The 18,925-nt window shown below is 42.3% G+C and overlaps 1 protein-coding gene across 1 annotated transcript in view; it reads right to left on the reverse strand.

Moving 5' to 3' along the window:
- Positions 1–18,925, reverse strand: part of TSPAN7 (tetraspanin 7) — a 91,353-nt gene that overhangs the window by 17,016 nt on the left and 55,412 nt on the right. Inside the window, exon 2 of the mRNA XM_054291306.1 lies at positions 1,440–1,628. Within this exon, the coding sequence (XP_054147281.1) occupies positions 1,440–1,628 (189 nt within the window). The remainder of the gene's footprint in view (positions 1–1,439; positions 1,629–18,925) is intronic.

Here is an 18,925-nt window from a genome sequence, read left to right on the forward strand (position 1 = left end):
GCAGCTAGCGTAGCCTGATTTTTCCTATGGATTTATATCATCATTCACCTTTATCCCTTTCTCATCTGGGCTGCAGTGACTCGAGCAAGCCTCTGCACATGCCCTGAGAGCCCATCACCAGCAAGAGACAGCAGAGAGGTTCTTGCCAGCTGATGGAATTGCAGCTGCTGCCTCTCCCCTTCCCCTCCCTGCCGTCATTTCAGGAAATGAACTCCCTTTAACATGTCCTTTCGTTTTCAAAATGCAGTTAAAACTGGAAAAAATCATCCCAGCTCCTTAGAAAACCACTCCCAAAATACTGTAGCAGGAGATGCATAGCACTGTCAAGCCCTTTCTCACTAATTCAGTGCTTCACAAATGCTATTTCCAGCCTTCAAATCATTCCTCATGCAGCATTTTGCTCCTAAACATGCCTAGAAACACAGTTTATCATGGAAGTTTGTTTAACCTGTAGTTATTTTGAATTTTAAGGTAGGCTGGAAAACTCATAATAGAGAAACTGATATAGAGAGAGGTTAAAGTGGACTGAGGGACAACTTCCCCTCTGCTCAGTGCACCTCAAGCCCCTGCTGCTTTTGAGGTGAGGCCAAATATATCATAAATGCTCTGCTTTTTGGGTTGGATTGTTCTATCCTAGTGAATGTTAGGAGAAAAAGAAGGGCTACTGTGCTTTCATGATGTACTAACTATTCTTTCCATAATTTCACATCAGGGTATTAAACTGACCCCTTAAAATACAAATCGCAAGAATTTCACATTCATGATGCTTTGGGCATCTTTCAGATTGTAAATATATTTATCTGTGTGGCTCACAGAAAACCAGAATGATTGTAGAACAACTCACAGAGCAATTCAGCAGCACCACCCTGCTCCAAACATTTGGGCCTATGAGCCATGCGCAGCAAAATTCAGTCACAGTCAATCAAAAACTGGTTTTGGTGAAGGTTTTTTTCCCCCTTTGTCCAAAAGACACAAATGTTGAAAATAATGGTTAATAAATTCTAGCTTATGTGCCTAGAAAGATCTGTCAGGGGGTGGGGGTGTGGCAGGACTCTCTGGTCACAGAGAGTGACAGGTACAACTTCCCCAGGCATCATCCTGGGAAAGGCTGTGAGATCTGAGGAAAAAGTGATAAACAATTCTTAACCTGCTGCACCTGTTGTTGTGAACATGTGGAGTGTGGTTATGGAGATTTTTTTACCAAAGGGTGGGTTCTTAATTAGCCAATGGTGATGGTGTTTTAATTAAAGCACCAGTTAGGTGCAGCTGTATCGTAACTGTCTATAAAAGCAATGGGTTTTTTAATAATGATAATAATAGTAAAGAGATTGATCAGGCTTTGGTGAATCATGGAGCCAGTGCTAATTATCACCATGGCAGTGACAGTGGGGGAGTCCCAGCTGATCCCAAACCCTGCTCAGGCCCTGGGGTTTGCTCACCAGCTTCAGCATCCATGGGCTGCCCCGGCAGGTGGCGAAGCAGCCGAAGAGGCCGAAGACGATGATGGTGGTGCCCGTCCCGATGAGCACGTAGGGGGCATTGGTGGAGTTCTCAGCAATCAGGGAGATGTAGGTGCCAAGGGTCAGCTTGCCCCAGACTCCCACTGCCAGCAGGATAACGCCGGTGATCTGCAAAGAATCACAGAGTAATGAGCTGGGAAGAGACCTCTGAGATCATCGAGTCCAACCCATGCCCCAACACCTCAACTAGAGCATAGCACCAAGTGCCAGGGCCAGTATTTATTTAAGCACACACAGAGATGGTGATTCTACCACCTCCCTGGGAAGAGCATTCCAGTACTTTATTATTCTTTCGGTGAAAAATGTTTTTCCTAATATCCAACCTATACCTTCCCTGATGTAGCTTGAGACTGTGTCCTCTGGTTCTGTCAGTGCTGCCCGGTGGAAGAAGGGGACAAAACTGTCAGGAGCTGTGGATTTTTTTTTTGTTGTTTTTTTCTTTTCCTTTTCTTTGTTAAGGTTGCGGTTAAATGTGTGAGATGGTATTTTGTGTTTGGATTTAGATGTTTATTACTTTTAATTTATATTATAGTCTTATTGTGAGTTTTATACACTTTAATATACTAAAAATAGAGTTGTATTTCTTTATAAGGTCTTTTTAAGGATAAATTTTCTAATTAAGAAATTATGTTTAAGTTATTTTTATTTTTAACTTAGTCACTAACTACTTTTTGGTTCCTAATGTGGATTTTTTAATTTAATTATACAATGCTACTTAAACTTATGAAGAAGAAGGTGAAAAAGAAGGACTAGCTTTTGTTTTAAAATTTTTATTTGGTTTTATGTATGTTTTATGTTTTTATTTTAAGTATTGTTTATATATTCTAAAACTTAAAATTTTAAGTTTTCTACCATGTGATATTATACACTTCCATTTAAACTACACATTTACGATCTGTTTTACCATCCAATTTTGGAAGCCTTCTCCACAAACTCAGGTCAAATGCAGTGTTCTCTTGGGGGTCAGTGTTTGTCAGCACAGAAAGCCTAAAATTCCCAGCCAGCAGGGTTCCAACCAGGAGCCACTGGGGAGGGCATCCAAAGCACTCAGTGATCCTGCAGGGATGTGCTGGTGCCGTGCTGCTGGCAGGAGGGAGCCTCAAGGACTCCAGAGGGACAGACAGATGAATTAAACTCCAGCATCGTTGCACTGAGGCTGGCACTGAAGGACAAACATGTAGGGGTGATCACTGCCAGGGGAGGATGCAGTGTGCACCTGCAGAATAGCTGCAGAACAGCTATCTGCTCCTGCAGCCCCAGGGAGACACAGTCAGCTCCTCGTGTCCCCCTGTCTGTCCCCTGCTCCCCTTGATCAGCCTCAGCAGGAGCTGGCATTTCTGCTGCCACCTTGGGACAGGATTAGCAGACACTTCTGCTCTCATGCTCACAGTGGCAATAAGAATGAATCCAGCTCTTGTCCATCTTTCAGTGCATCTGTGTGAAAAGTGCTGAATTCTTGCTATGGCACCCAACAGCTGAATATCAGAAAAAACCATGGAGGAGCCCACCAACCCACAGACAGCAATGCCCTTGCCAAGCCTGTCCCATCCCTGCACTTCACCTCTCCTTGTCCTGAACAAAAGTGGATTAATCAGCAAAATCTGAAAGCAAGCTGCAGGGGACTGGGAAATCTGCAGAACAACTTCTGGTTTCTCGCCTCCAGTTCCACAAAGGGCTGGTTTCTGTGCCTAAGCTGCTGAAAGTTTTACCACCATCCCCAGGGAGGCATAAAAGCAGCCTTCACTGCCAAAATGAACAGGCAGCTTCACATATGAAAGAGAGCTCAAGCCTCCTAATAAAAAGCATTTTTATTTGGCTGTTTGAAACAATTACTAACCCTTTACTATGCATTTTAAGAGTTTGGTTTCCCCAGGTCTCAGGGGGAGCCTATTCAATTTATGGCACACAAAGACTTTGGAAAAAAGGAGGAAAGCCTCTTGGTGGTTTACTCCCCTTCTGCTTCCTAATAGAGCTCTGATTTACAGGGATTTAAGGAAATCCCCGAGTTTTTTGGGAGGTCTAAGCCCCTGGGAAGCTTGGCACGGTGCAGAGGGGATGAGATGTTTCCACAAAGATGCTGAAGATGCACCTCAGGCTGCAGCACTGCTGGCTGGAATTTTGCTCATGAAGACAAAAAAATCATAAGACTTCCCTACAAACCTTTCCATGACCTTTATTCAGCAGAGCACAAGCAGCGGTGTGACTAATGCCTACCTCCACCCCAAGGCAAGCCTCATTTCCTTCTTTCCAAGACACTTTTTATCACTATCTCTCTGGGCCATCACACAGTTAGGGAACAATCAATGTACTGGTTTCTGGTTTGGGTTTTAGATTTTTCTTTGAAAGCAGGAGAGACATGGGCCAGAACAATGCTGGCCTGAGAACAAGGCAGCAGGAATAGACACTGCTCCAGACACTCACCATCAGTACACACATCTTCCCTTTATCTCCTTCCTTTGACCCAAAATCTCTCCTACAGCCTAATTCTGTGACCTGTGACAGAATTGTTGCAAAAGCAGTGTGCTGTGTGTCCCTTTACACCTGAAATTTCTAAAAGGAAACTCAGAGCACCTTCTCCAATGCACAATTCCACCCCCAGTCTTCCCTACTCCCTTTCCAGGAAAGTTTCAATTCAGACAATGATCATACAGGAGATGTAGAAAGTATTTTGGATATCCTGGCAGTCAGAGGAGAGTGATTACCAGTCCTTTGACTTTTACAGACCCTCTGAGCATCCAAACACCTAAACCAAACACCTTTGTTTATTTACAAACACCTGGAAGAGCCAGCACACATGGAGCATGAGAGCATCAGTAAAATTCCACCAGTGAATTCCTACAGGAAAACCTGGTCTTCATACGGCCCAGCAAGGATTTTAAGATTTGTCCTGGAGATGCTATGACAGCTACAGCTTGTGAGGGAAGTGTCATAACCCCATTCCAGATCCTCAGCAGCCACAGAAGAAATTACCTGGCAGCTGCACAGCCCACCATGTCCCAAATGAGACATCTGGAGTGGTACAGAAAAACAAGCATTTGCAAAGGAAAAAAGCTCCCAAAAAAACCAAAAAGGAAGAAGTTTCCTTCTAAAAAGCAACTGCCACCACTCCTCTTTATATTTATATCTAAATATAAAGACACGTGGGATCCTGTCTTTTGGTGTTTTTAAGGGAAAGCAAAAGAGAACAGCGACCCAAAATCCCAAGTTTCAAGGCCTGTCACAAACTTACCAAATGCTTTTGATTCAGGAAAAAACTCCAGAGTTTTCCTTGGACTTTATGCAAGCCTTGGTTTAAGCAGAAATAGCCCACCCCGGACAACACAGGCAAAGCCCATATCCACACCCAAGCAGAGAACATCACTAGAGAGATTCCTGCCAGCAACCAGGGCTGGCCTGATTTATCCATGCTTGGGACCAGTTCCCATGATCACAACAAACCCCAGAAACTCAGAAAGTTTTGTGTCCACAAATGGGCTTGCAAGTGGTTTGTGCTGGTTTTGGTAGTCTCTTTTTCGTGCTTGCACCCTGTCCTGCCTCCCACACTGTTTTAATGGATTTCCCCTGCACCTCCTGTTTCTTTTCTGTGTTCTTTCTCTAGTTTGAAACATTATTAGAAAGCTATTTCATCCTGGATTTCATCAAAATTAGATGATATCTTCCTTACAAAGTTCACTGCAGTGGAAGCCCCTTGCACTCGTGTTTCCTCAGCCAGGAAACCAGAGATGCAGCATTCCATAAAACATTATTAGTCCTGACCTTCATTTAGGTCAGAATTTTAAAGGTTAAAAGGAAAAAAACCTCAAAACACAGGAGATATCCAAGTAGGGCAAGGATTGTAAAGGCTGCACACAAGTAGAAATCACATTGTTTAGCCCTGGCAGGTCTCACATTTCAGTGCCTCTGAGCCCAGGCTCAGCAAACACACCCCAGAAGCCCTTGACTGATGAGATGGCAGGAAATGAAGCAGGTGGGCCACCTGGACATTTTCTAACAAAAACACCACTGAAATCATGATTTTCCCACAGAATGTTTTAATCTAGATGAATTGGATTCTTCTGGCTTAAAAAAAAAATAAAATCAAAAATCTGTGAACAAACCTTCCCCCCCAAACTCTGCCTCTTGCCTCTCCTCAAGCATGGTACCACAGGCACATCCTACCAGTCACTGATTTCAGTCAGACAGGCTCTCTAGTCCTTTTACCTTTCTTCAGCATCAATACAGATGTTTCCAGTGTTGCCTACAGTACTGCTCCCAGGTCTGGATGTGGTGGTAAAGCTACCATGCCACAGGCAGGCAGAAATACAGCAGAACTGACTGTCAGCTCTAACTCCACTTGTCCAGTGAACCATTTGCTTTTTAGAGACACACAGACAAAGATGTGGCCAACAGCACTGACACAAGGGTGTGTGTCACAGCTTTACAGGACACAGGGAGAGTCATGCCCTGGTAAGGCTGGGCATTCCTAAAATGAGAACTAATACTAAATACATGCAGTTTCTCAATAAAAGACAATGGAAAAATGTCTGAGAATTCCTTCTTTTAACAGTGCCAAAACAAAGATTAAACTATCAATCCCCTTCTTCTAGGTAACAGCAGCAAAATCTGCAGAGTGGAGTATTCAGAAAATAACTTCTGAAAGTGCACTGTCCTTAGTTCTGTCAGAATTAGGCAGGAAAACACTATGCACTCATTTCAATTGGATGAACACCATTCCTAAAAGAGTCTGTTGTCTCCACACCCCAAAAACCACAGAGCACTGGTGGCATGATCTGAAGGTCGCTGCTGCTGATACAGGAGGCATGAAAGGTTCTACACCTCACATCCCCAAAGATTCAAGACTGTGGCATTCACATTCTCAGAAAAAATCCCTTTGCCCAGGACTTTTCTCCTGGGAAGCTTAGAGGCCTCAGAGAAAAAGGAAAACAATTCTTATCTCATTTGCTTCTCCTCTGTTTTGCTCATGTGGAATGTGTTTGGAGATTGTTTCATTGGATTCTGGTGTGAGTTGTTTTGACTCTCTGGCCAATCAGGGCCAAGCTGTGTCGAGATTCTGCAAAGAGTCACGAGTTTTCATTATTATCTTTTTAACATTAAGTAAGTATACTGTCTGTATTCTTTAGTATAGTATAGTATTCTTTAATATAATAAAGTATTATAAAGTAATAAATTAGCCTTCTGAGAATGTGGAGTCAGATTCATCATTCCTGCCTTTGTCAGGGCATCCCCTGCAAATACAATACAACACCCTAATTCAAACTGCCATATGAAATATTTAAAGTTTGTCAATTACAGAGGTGAAGATGAATGTGCAACAGGAATTGCAGATTTATTGGTCCACATATTTCACGTCCTCCTGTTCATTACTGATGTGATAAATTTTGATTCCTAAGGTCTGTCAAAATAAAACTTGGAAGCCAATGCTGATTGCTGCAGAGCACTCAGCAATCCCTTCTACTCCCAAAAGCAGCAGGAAGAGCTCAGCATTTCTCTGGACCAGCTCTTTATCTACAGAACTGAGATGTAGGAGGGCAACTTCGTTAATGAGGATCTATCTCCCTGTAGGTAAAATTCTTCTATTTCATTTCATATTTTCACCTTGCTAAATGAATGAAAAATGTGGGCCACTTAAAAAGAAATCCAAAGCAATGGCAAAGAATCAGATATAAGGAAAATAACCCTGTTGTTGGCATTTTCAGTTTCTCAGTTCCAAAAACTTCCTTTTCCAAACCCCAGCCTCCCTGCATTTTGGTGGAGCCATGCTGTCTGTTCACAGCTGTCCTGCAACCTTCTCCTCAAACAGGCTAGAGAAAATAGGTAATGTGCACAAAAAGGATGAAGCCAGGGGAAGGCAGACAAGAACTATCTCAATCCATCTTGGCTGAAGCTGAAAGGTCTAGCAATAAGGTTTAGCAGGCTGTGAGGAAATGAGAGAGGACCAAGGCACACAGCTAATTAGCTCTTCCAGACATTTCCCCAAAGGAGGGAAACTTTTTCATGAAGAAAACGTCCGACCTTGACAGCATCCAGAACAAATCCTGCGTTAAAAGTATGTCCAGAGAGACTTAAAAATAACTGGCCTACCTCTGAAAATTTTATAACTTTCCCAAAATAGGCAATAGATCACATTCAAAATGTTCTTGCTTTACAGCTTGTCAAGCCCTGGGAGTGGCTGGCTTTGAGTCTTCTCCTTCCTCAGCCCCTGGGCCCTCTTCAGGCAGGCAGGTGACTAAAAGTGATATAAATCTTCCTTTGAGCCTCAATTTTAGCTTTTCACAGGCAGGGGCAAAGCATTAGGCCAAGATACAGCAGAACATGGGAATGCCTGTCAGCCAGCAACACACCTGAATTCTCTGTCCTCACATGTGCTGATCTTGGCTACACCTGCAAACCCAGCTTGGGGCACCTTGGCACAGGGCTGGTCTCTGCTGGAGTGAACAGGAAATGAAGATGCCACCAGCTGCACCTTTGGAAGAAGGCAACAAGTTGCAAGCCCATAAATCATCATTCCTGGCCCCTCTGCAAACTGAGAGACAGCCTGTGAAGGTCACTGTGTTAGGAAAAAACACCTGCAGTGGCCATTCTTGTATGTAAGTGTTCAGTGTCTTCTACTCCTGACTTCACCATTTCTTAACACATTTCCCCAGTGCCAAACATAATTACTTTGTCACTCTGCTCTTGTAACTCAGACCTGTCCCTCTTCTTCTTCTTTGTTCCTTACAGTTTTCCATGTAAATAATCCCTTCCAAGAAAGACACAGCCAAAAGGATTTACAGGAAAAATGCCCTAAGATTAATCCACATTCCTCTCTGAGAGGCCTTGCCTGTCTCACCTGGGCAGGCTGCCACGCTTTGGGCTCAGGTTTTTCTCTCCCTGTTACATGTGTGGAAGGTCCACCACAAGGAATCTTGCTCCATCCCTTCACCTCAGGAATCTGTTTGAGTTGTGATCCCTGCTGCTCAACATCCATCCAGAGCTAGCTGCTGTCCCAACACTGATTATCCACCACAGCCCTTGCTGTTTCTGTGCAAATCTGAGATTCCTGTGCATTAAATCTACATGTGGAAAGCATCCCCAGGGATACCAGCACAGGCCAGCCACACCAAAGGGGATGCTGCCTCTGCTCTCATGTCACCACTGGGTCAGAGCTGAGTATCCACCACCCTCAAATCAGGGGACAAATACTGAATCTGCCCTGAAACACAGTGGAGGAGATTTTGATTAGACACACTGATATCAAGCTTAACACCCTGTTCTGGCACAGCTCCTTTCTGTGAGCTGACTACTATCCTATTTCCTTTTCAATAATATTTTTAATTTTCAGTGTTTGTCCTAGCTGGGACACTATTACAAGAACATGAATAGTTGTCCCAGGTGAGTTCACATCAGATTAAGGTCCTCAGAGGTCAAACTGTAGTGCTGGTAAAAAAAAATGAAAAGAAATTGAAATACTGGCTGTCAGACAGATGACAAAGTGAATACCAAATTATCATGGAGCTGATCTGGCTTCTCACCACCAACTCTGCAGACAGCAGAGTGTGTACTAATCTCAACTTTAATAGTGCCTCTATCAACTACAGATTTAAATGACCTCTGAAAGGAAGTGGATATTTTATAAACAACCCAGGTGTTTCCCAGCACCCTCACCCATCCATACACCAACCACACCCCAAGGTCTGATGGTGCTTTCCTTGCAGGCTGGGGCAGAAATGACAACCAGGGCTGAATCACTTACTCTGTATGGAAAAGAGATTAAAAATCACATAGAGGTGAGTGCAACCTTCTCCTTGCAACCAGAAGAGGTCAATGATCATTTAATGAGCAGCAGGGAAGAAAACATCACAGTAATTTTATTTGCTGCAGGATAAAAAATTGGACATGGCCCAGGAAGTCCTAAGAGCACTAACAAGGACTGCAGTGGGGAGGCAAAACTTGAAAACAACCTTGCAGCATTGCTCAAAACTAAGGATTTCTTGCTAATACACTGCAAATACCTATTTTTAGAGAATTTTTCTCTAAGGAAACAATTGATTACATGCCACTTGTAGGAAGATTCAGGAAGAATAAGGACATTTGGAACCTGATCTCTGTACTAATATCATGCCTGTGATGAATAATTATAATAAACAGTCATATTCTCATGCTGAAGATTATTACACCTTGCACTTTCAGGAAAGAAGTTGGAAATCTCAGTAAAATGAAGTTCTTTATCATGAGAATAATACTTATTTTTATGTAAGGCACTTCATTAAATGAGAGAAGATATTCAGCTTTGCAGTTTAATCACCAGTGGCTCTATTAATTGATGTATCTTTTAAGCCAGCTTGCAGACAAAAATGTGGTCATCTCTGGATAAAAATAAAACCCAAAAATACATTTCTGCTGGGAATTTTCAGACCTAATTTCTTGAAATGTAGCTTTAAATATGCATGAGTGAACATCTCAGGGAAAAGAACTTAGAGAGTGGAGACTTCAAAAGCAGCATCCCACTCTGCAAGGCTCAGGCACACTCCTAGCCAGAGGAACTGGCGATGTTTTGGAGGTCTGGCAGTGCACAGAACAGAAGGAACTAACTGATCATCAGCAGAGTGATACAGCCAGAGAATATTAACCTGTGGTACCTGAAAGTTTTTCGAAGCTTAAATGCAGCAGCTGTCCCTCATACTCTCACTTTAAAATCCCTTCACAGAGGTGACAGAAATGTTGTTTACTCAGCATGACATGGCTTGGCCTCAAATTTTAAAACAGTTCACCTATTTTACTGAGATATAACACTTGAAATGATGAAAAATGCAAGACAATAAAATGTTTTGAAACAAGACTACCCCTAATTAAATACTTTGTTTCGTAAATGCTCTTGTTTCCTTGCCTCCTGATAAATAAATGAAGGCAAAATCTTAACTTATATAATGCCTCTGTGGACAAAGCAAAGGAATAAAAAGAAACATTCTGAAAAAATAGTCTCTGAAACACTCTGAAAAATGCCCATGAGACTCACACTGTGTCCAAAGCCCAGGCTGAGTCAGGCTTCAGGGGAAAGGCTCTGTTGTTCCTCAGGACTGACCAGGGCAGAGAAGACTTTGAGAGAGACCCCAGTCAAGGAGTTTTGGTAATTTCAGTGGATCAATCAGCACATAAATTCCTCCCTGCACATGTAACAGCCTTACCAAGATTGGATTTAGCAGTAAGAAAACTTGAAAAGAATTAAAAAGAGATGTACAAGCTCATTAGTCACTGCACACAACAGCAGTGGTGTGAAACTCCTTCAGAATAATTTTTTATTCAAGGCACTACAGTCCTAATAACCTTCAGAAAAAGCAGAATATGGAATTGAGGTGTGAGATGATAAATTCATTAGTAACAAATGCAAGGTCATGGTGCTGGGACCAATTTCAGCAGTTTCAAGCTCCTGAATTTGCAAATAATAATGGAGGAAAAGGATTTCTGAATGCCAGCTGACCACGGTGTTGATGAGGAACTGTCACCGTGATATTCTGATCTTCTTTGCCCAGGATTTTCTCCTGGGAAGCTGAGAAGCCTCAGAGAGCAATGGAAACAATAATTATTGGATTGCTGCTCCTGTGTTTGCTGCTTTGGAATGTGGCTTGGACATTGTTCACCAACAGGTGCATGTTTGATTGGTTCCATGTGAATTGTTTTAACTTAATGGCCAATCACAGCCAGCTGTGTCAGACTCAGCTTTCATTATCATTCTTGTGAAGCCTGATGTATCCTTTCTCTTTCTTTAGTATAGCATTCATAATTAATATTATTATGACATGACATATATAATATAATATAATATAATATAATATAATATAATATAACATAATATAATATATAAAATATATCAGCTTTCTGAGAACATGGAGTCAAGTTCTCATTTCTCACATTGTCCTGGGGACCTCACAAACACCACAAGGAACCACTCATGGCACACACATACAGCACACCCAAGGCAGGGGTGCATTTCCAAAGGGGAGGAATTCCCAGAGGAGTATTTCCAAAGGGGAGGAGTTCCCAGGGGAGGCTGTTTCAGGAAGCTGAGGTGATGCTGCAGCAGATCCATGGCAGGAGTGAGGGATGAGGAGGAGTGAGGGTCCCTTGAGCAGGAGCTGAGACATGTGGGGATGAGGAGGGGTGAGGGGATATAAACCTGCAGTGGGGGGATTACACTCCAAGGACAAGAGGCAGCTGGTTAAGGAACTTCTCTGAGAAAGTCTAGTATCATTCTTTATTTTTTTGCTGTTTGGTTCCTTAGTTGAACCTCACACAAAGGATCCTCTAGAGCAAAAGATGCTGTTCCTTTAACCCTTATCCTGCTGTTCTTATGGCACTTTCCCACATGGGCATTTCCAATCCCACTTCACTTACACTCAACTTGGTACTTCAGTTTCAAGTTTCTACCCTGCAAAGTCGTGATGCATTTTTTGCAGTGCATTTTGCTGCACTGCAGCTGTAGAAACCCAGAATCAAGATCAGTAGAAAGCATCCCAAAACATGCCACATCAAGAAATGTGAATATCTAAAATTAACAAAAATTAATCTTCTTCCATTTGTGCCCCAGGACAGCCCAGCTGGGAACACGGAGCCCATGCTGGCCATGAACTCATGGAGGGTGCAAATCAGGGTGGTGAGGGTGGGAGCAGCCTCCTCCTCTGGGAGAGGGAGGGAGGGGAAAACAGCAACACAACAGGGCCTGCAAGGGTGTCAGCTTTCATCCCTTCACAGGGGATGGGGGCTGCACCAGTGGAGAGCTGGGGGTCCCACTGAATGCCTGAAAGGCTGGAGCTAGGAAGAGGAAGGGGGAAAGCAGGGTCTCAGCCTCCATCCCTGCAGAGCCAGGCTGGATGGAGGTTGTCAGAGCCTCTGGCAAGAAGGTTGTCAGCTGCAGCATTAATTTCAGTTCAGTCCATCCAAAAATCAGCTCGAGGGCACATGTAATGATAAGGTTTTGTTTAAAGTTGAAAAAGGATTTTATTATTGCAACCAAGCCCCTCGTGTCCTGATCCCATTTTATGGAAAATCACTGGTTATTTACATCCTCATCATACTCAGAATGAGCTGAGGACTGCCATTCCTACTGAGGAGCTGGTTTATTTTTTTTCCCAGAAAGAACACATTTGTTCCATCATTAAGACTTCTGGTTGTTTCCCTTTCTCCTGTCACATGAGCCATGTTCTCCTTTTGTGTTCTTCACCATGCTCCAGTGTTTTCTGGAGCTCTGCTTTTGGAGGCAATGCACACAGGATGGCTCCCCACTGTGCTATTGTACAGCTCACATGAGAAATAAAATGTTCTTAGTTTATCATACCCAGGTCAGTCCTTCAAAACCAACCATGTTCTCCAAAACCATCTGCATTTGCTCTCACCCATACCTCAGTTATGCCTGTCCTCCCAAATGCAAACAGCAACACAGTCAAGGAAATGAAAAAGGTAACTAAACAAGGCTAAGGATGGCAAAAGTAAGGTTTGTTCTACTCTAAAACAGCCCAGTTTTGCCCAGCCAAGGTCCAGCACTCTGGTTCTGCATCTACATGACAGTTTTCACACTGCTCTGTTGTTCATTTGTGCACAGCTCTGCTTTCCATGTGCTGCTCCTGCTACAGGAGCCAAAGCCAGAAGCTGCTTTTAATACTTTAATGCTTTTTTAGAGAGAGGAAGGAAATATCTGCCCCAAATCTCAACAGGATTGCAGAATCAAAATTTCACACCATGGCTTATAAATATGATTTCAAAATACCTGTAACCATTTACCAAAACTCTCTGGATGAAATTAAAAGAAACAACTGAATTGTGTTTTATATTCCTATACACACACATATACTGGTGCTTAAATGGTTGAGACACTGGAATCCTGTTTGTGGGGATTCACTTGAGAATGTGCCTGAAAATAAAGGCATATTCCTCATATATTATGGGTTTTGCTACATGTCAGAGCTGCCTAATTCAAATACTGACACTTTTGAGTGTGTATGACTATATGTGCTTGCATGGGAAAAGAAATTTTTTATGTAGCCTGCACTCAAATTCCAGCTGAAGCAACACCAAAAAATGTCAGCCAGAGCAGAAACAAAACTTTAAAATTTCAACCCAGATGTTTGATTAGTAAGAAAAGCAAAACAGCACTAAAACAAAACAAAACAAAAGAACAAAAAAACCCAAGCAAAAGCAAACTAAGCCAAAAAATTGAATCAAACCAAAGGAACACAAAAGAACCTCAGCAACAGAAAGGACAACAAAACCCCAAAAGCCACCACTCCACAACAGCAAAACCAGTAAAAAATACCAGATAATTACAATACCAAAGACAAAAGTGACCTGCAACCCTATTCCCCACCAGCACGGTGATGCCTCCAGGAAAGCCTTTTAACCACAGGTCTGCCACCAATTGAAACTCATTCTTTGGCATGGGTCCAGCAGCTGTGAGATGGCATCATGCAGGATTCCCTCACCCCATCCTGAAGCTTTGCCACAGCTCCTGTGGGAGCACAGGGACAAATGTCTGAAATGTCTGAAATGTCTGAGCCATTTGTGGCTGAGCTGCTGCCAGTCCCCTTTGGAAGAGCCCTGGGAGGCAAAGGCTGCTGCTTCCATCTTCATCCCTGCCTTGAGCCTCCACCTGGCCTATGGAATGTCCTTTGGCAAAACCACCAAAACACCCCAAATCTGAGCAGGAATGCTGCTGCTATTTGAGATGGAGTATGAGATTTGCAGAAGGGATGGATTACTCATGGGTTTTAAATAAAACTCGTAAATTTCTACATCTAGTACTTGGGGCTCACTTGCTGCTTAATCCTTCAAGTTTTCTTTTCCTGGAAGAGCTGCAATGATGTCCTAAATGACAGATGGACCAAACTGTATGGGATTTTGCATATCTTATTGCTATGAAAGATGATTAATTTTTAAATACTTCCAGGCTTTTTTATTCCTGTTCATCTCATCAGCTGTAATCAGGTTTTGATATTCAGTTAACATACTTGCTAACCAAATCTGCAATCAATGGAAATAAATTAAGCAAGTGGGTTGTTTAAAGGAAAGGAAGGGAAGGACTTTATCTGATTTTGGCTGTGCTGCACACAGTTCCAGAGTGCAACTTGGCAAAGCCTTTCTGAGCCTCTTGGAGCAGCCATCCCACTGGGTTTTGGTGCTGCTCTTCAGTCCCCCAGGCACAAGATAAATTCCACAGAGTGAGAGGAGATGAGGTTTGCTCTGCCTGCCAACTCTTCTGAGTTTCCTTTAAAGTGCCTGTGACTACAACAGCTGACTAAAATCTCTCTGTGTGCTCGGTGTTAGTGCACTTCCATCTTCCCTGGAAATTGGGCTAATAAACCCCCCTATGTTTACATAAAGCAGAGGAGAAATACGTTGAGGAAGCAATTTCATTTTCAAGCTTGAATGGAAGTACTGCAATTAACGGAAAGAAAAAAGACAAATATAAAAAGTAGGCATTAAAAAACCTGTTATGTGTTTCAGAACAGCAATTAAAGGGAATGATTCACTGCAGAGCCTCTGTTGAAAAGATTAAAGAAAACCACTGCATCTTTCTCAAGAAGAATTACAGTTTGGAGGGGGATTTCATGCTGGTATAATGCTAGTTTATTTACAGATATTCAATATTTATCTTACCAGCATTCATATGAGCAGCAAGGCAAGCTAATGTTACCATCATTATACACATCATTCTGTTTTATTTCATTTGACTGGTTGTTGTAAAATTCATGTTTGCCCTGTTGCCAGTTGATCTTATTCAAGCCTCATCTCTGCTCTTTATAGGTTCCAATTTGGGGAACCACCTACTAACAACAGAAAATAGAAAACTTTAAAAGGCTGAGCATGAGCCATAAAAATTCGTAGTTGATTACTCTACCAAGCTTTCCTCTTTTACTTCACCAGCTCTTACTACTCCCTGCCAGCAGCTGTCACCAGGAGTGTTCTGTGAGTCCAGGCAGGGATGAGGCTCCCAAATTTTCCATCCTAGCTGGCTGTAGCTGATGCACACTGTTCATCCAGGATGGCACACCAGCACCATGGTGGTTTACCAAATCAAGGAACCAAGCAGCAAGAAAATAAAGAATGATATTAGACTCTCTCAGAGACATTCCTGCATCCTAAGCTTCCCTCAGCTCAGGATATCAGAGCCTGGGAGCAATGACAGAGCAGCAGTACCAGCAAGGAAGGAAACAAAAATCAAACTGCTCCACTCATCCATATATAACAACAGTAATTAAAGAAAAAATTAAAAACCTTGGCACCAAACAGTATGGGAAAAGACCAGACACACCTTTTCCACCTCATGCTGCCAAGCACCGTGTTAACACACAGCAGAGCTCTCTTCCAAACTCCAGGCACATGCAAAAGGACCACATCCACCTACTTAATTAACATACAGAATTATAAGGACCTGCATTTTGATATGGATTATATTAAAAGGGGACCCTATGGTTTCCAAGCATGGCTGGCTGTTGGGGAGCTCTCCTGCCTGAACGTTGTGGAGGTGAAAGCTTGGGAATTGTGCACTTTCTAAGGATTTACAGGGAGAAAACAAAGGCTGCTTCCAGCTGTGACAGCCCTGCCAAACAGTCCCAGCAAGTTCTGCCTCTCCAAAACCAAAATATGCTATTCCCATCTAAGTGTTACTGACAGGGAATGCTCCAAAATCAACATCTGGAGAAGACACAACCCAACAAGTGACAGGAACTTCTCTGAGAGAGTCTAATATCATTCTCTATTTTCTTGCTGCTTGGTTCCTTGGTTGAACTTCACACAAAGGATCCTCTATAGCAAAAGATGCTGTTCCTTTATTCTGTTTCTTATGGCACTTTCCCACATGGACATTTCCAATCCCACTTCACTTACACTCAACTTGGTGCTTTAGTTTCAAATTTCTACACTGCAAAGTCTTGATGCATTTTGCAGTGCATTTTGCTGCACTGAAGCTTCAGAAACTCAGAATCAAGATCAGTAGAAAGCATCCCAAAACATGCCACATCAAGAAATGTGAATATTTAAAATTAACAAAAATTAATCTTGTTCTTTTTGTGCCAATAGGGGCATATTTTCAAAAGATACTCCAGATACACTGTGAATTAAGCACACTGCAGCTCACTGACCTTTAAGTCACCCAAACACTATGAATATAACACTAGAGGAATGCCTTGTCAATTAAAGAAAAAGTACCACTCTGTAACACAGCAAGAAAGACAAACAATCTGACTTAAAATGTTCTGTGCAAAATGCAAATGGCTTAGAACTAACCCCTTCTACCATTACACCATTTCAAGAGATCAGGCAAAAACCTTTGTCTGTCAGGCCACCAAGTTCTTACCTTCCATCTTCCAGGTTCCCACTTTGTATCTTTCTAAAGAAATTATAGGAGAAACATCCAACCAACCACATCCATGTCCTAGACACAGAAAAGGGACTTGGTGCATCCCTTCCAAGAGCAGTGTGGGGTTGCCAGATATAGGAGAGGGATTTTTGGGGGCTCTGGATGGTCCCTCTGGCTCAGGGAGTGGGGCTGAACACTTTGGTCAGCAGAGCAACCTGCACTTAAAGGTTTAGATGGATGTCATTCACAGAGGCAAAGAGCCATGGCTGGATGCAAAGCACAAATGCATAAATGAGTGTGCAGAGGAGAACACATCCCAGGAATGCTCCACATGGGATAAATGATGCCTCTGTGAGATCAAACTGCCTTACAAAACAAAGCTTAGGTAAGTGCACCCCTGGAGATGCCTCAAAGCAAAGCAATGCTTCAACTATAATGAAAAAATGTTCTTTCTGTGTACTTTGCCCTCTTCCCCAGTGGAATTGCTCAAACAGAGGCAAATGCTTTATGCCAACATGACAAAGTAAGCTGAACTTACTTTAGTCAAATTTGCTGATCAATACAGAACGGTGAGGGCTTCTAAAACACATTTACACTTCTGTTGAGGAAAATATTTTCTCATTCAAATGGATATTTTAATGTCAGCACAAGTAAATACACCCCTGATGCATCATTACAGCAACTGCACTGTTTAAGTGAAAAAAGTACAAAAAAGTAAAAGAAAAGTACAAGAAAAAAGTAAAAAAAAATATTAGAAATATTAGAAAAAAAGTTAAGTAAATGTAGATATAGTTTTCATTGTACAAGCTCATAAAGTGTCAGTATAAATGGGAAACTAGGGCCCACCTATTGAAAATAAAATAATATTCTTGCATGGTCATACCACTGGGTATGAGCCATTGCCTCCACTTCTTGGAATGAGTGGCATCTGGAAGCAAGCCATCAGCAAGGTATTACCTTCACTTTTATTTCTTAAATTTTCAATGCCCCATCAAAATGCAACAATATTATGAAAATATTTCTTTCAAAACTTAAAACCAGCATTAACTTTCATATCCAGATGATCAGTGTACATCTTTAGCAGCATTGCCTGCATTACTGCAGCTAAATGAAGGAAAACCCCAAGGTTTTATTAGTTTAAACAGATGTTCTACTTTGACCAAAAAAAAAAAAAAAAATTACCAGAAAAATATTTTTTCTAGTTTGTCTCACTTGCTTTGTTAAGTGAATGCACAGAGGAAAGTAGGAAGTGGGATAAAACCATGCAGAAAGCAAGGCTCACTGAAGCTTGGTTATTGCAAATTAACCCAAATAACCCTTTCTGAAAAGCTGACTCACTTTTTATACAACAGAAATACCACAGGAATCATCTGAGCTCCCTGCAGGAAACCTGCTGACAGAGCACCACGAGGAAAACACAAAAAAGCTGTACTGAAACAGCCTGATGACAAAGGAGCTGCCAGCACAGGGGGAGCTGCAATCACCTGTGCCAGCAGAGGTTATTAGAGAAATTCTGCCTGCATTGGAGCTGCCTTGCTTTTATGAGTGTTACAAAAAATGAGGGACATCCTAAGGAAAGTTTATTGAGGATGAAAATGGCCAGCACTTCTTGGGTAGCTGTTGATAACTGCTGCCCTGAGATGTGCAGGATGTCTCTGTTTCATCCCACGTGGCTGAAGAAAGAGTCTGAGCTCTTCAGTTTTCAGTCTTGAGGTTGTTTATTAATTCTTATCTATAAAATTTTCCTCCTGCCCAGATGAGGTCTGCTCAGCAGGGCAGCCACAGGTACTCTGACTGCCCCTGAGGTGCTGTTGTCCTTTTATACTACAAACTGCGTATAACATATTTACACTTAATTCCCAATACCTATCACCTACGTTAGACAGTGCACTTCTACTCTAAACCAATCCCAAAGTGCCAACATCACTGCAGAAAATGGAGAAGAAGGAGAAGGAGAAGGAGAAGGAGAAGGAGAAGGAGAAGGAGAAGGAGAAGGAGAAGGAGGAGAAGAAGAAGAAGAAGAAGAAGAAGAGGAAGAAGGAGAAGGAGAAGGAGAAGGAGAAGAAGAAGGAGAAGG

Source organism: Melozone crissalis, unplaced genomic scaffold, assembly GCF_028551555.1.
Source record: "Melozone crissalis strain CALT ecotype California unplaced genomic scaffold, PUWL_Pcris_2 ptg000090l_1, whole genome shotgun sequence".
Classification (NCBI taxonomy): Eukaryota; Metazoa; Chordata; class Aves; order Passeriformes; family Passerellidae; genus Melozone; species Melozone crissalis.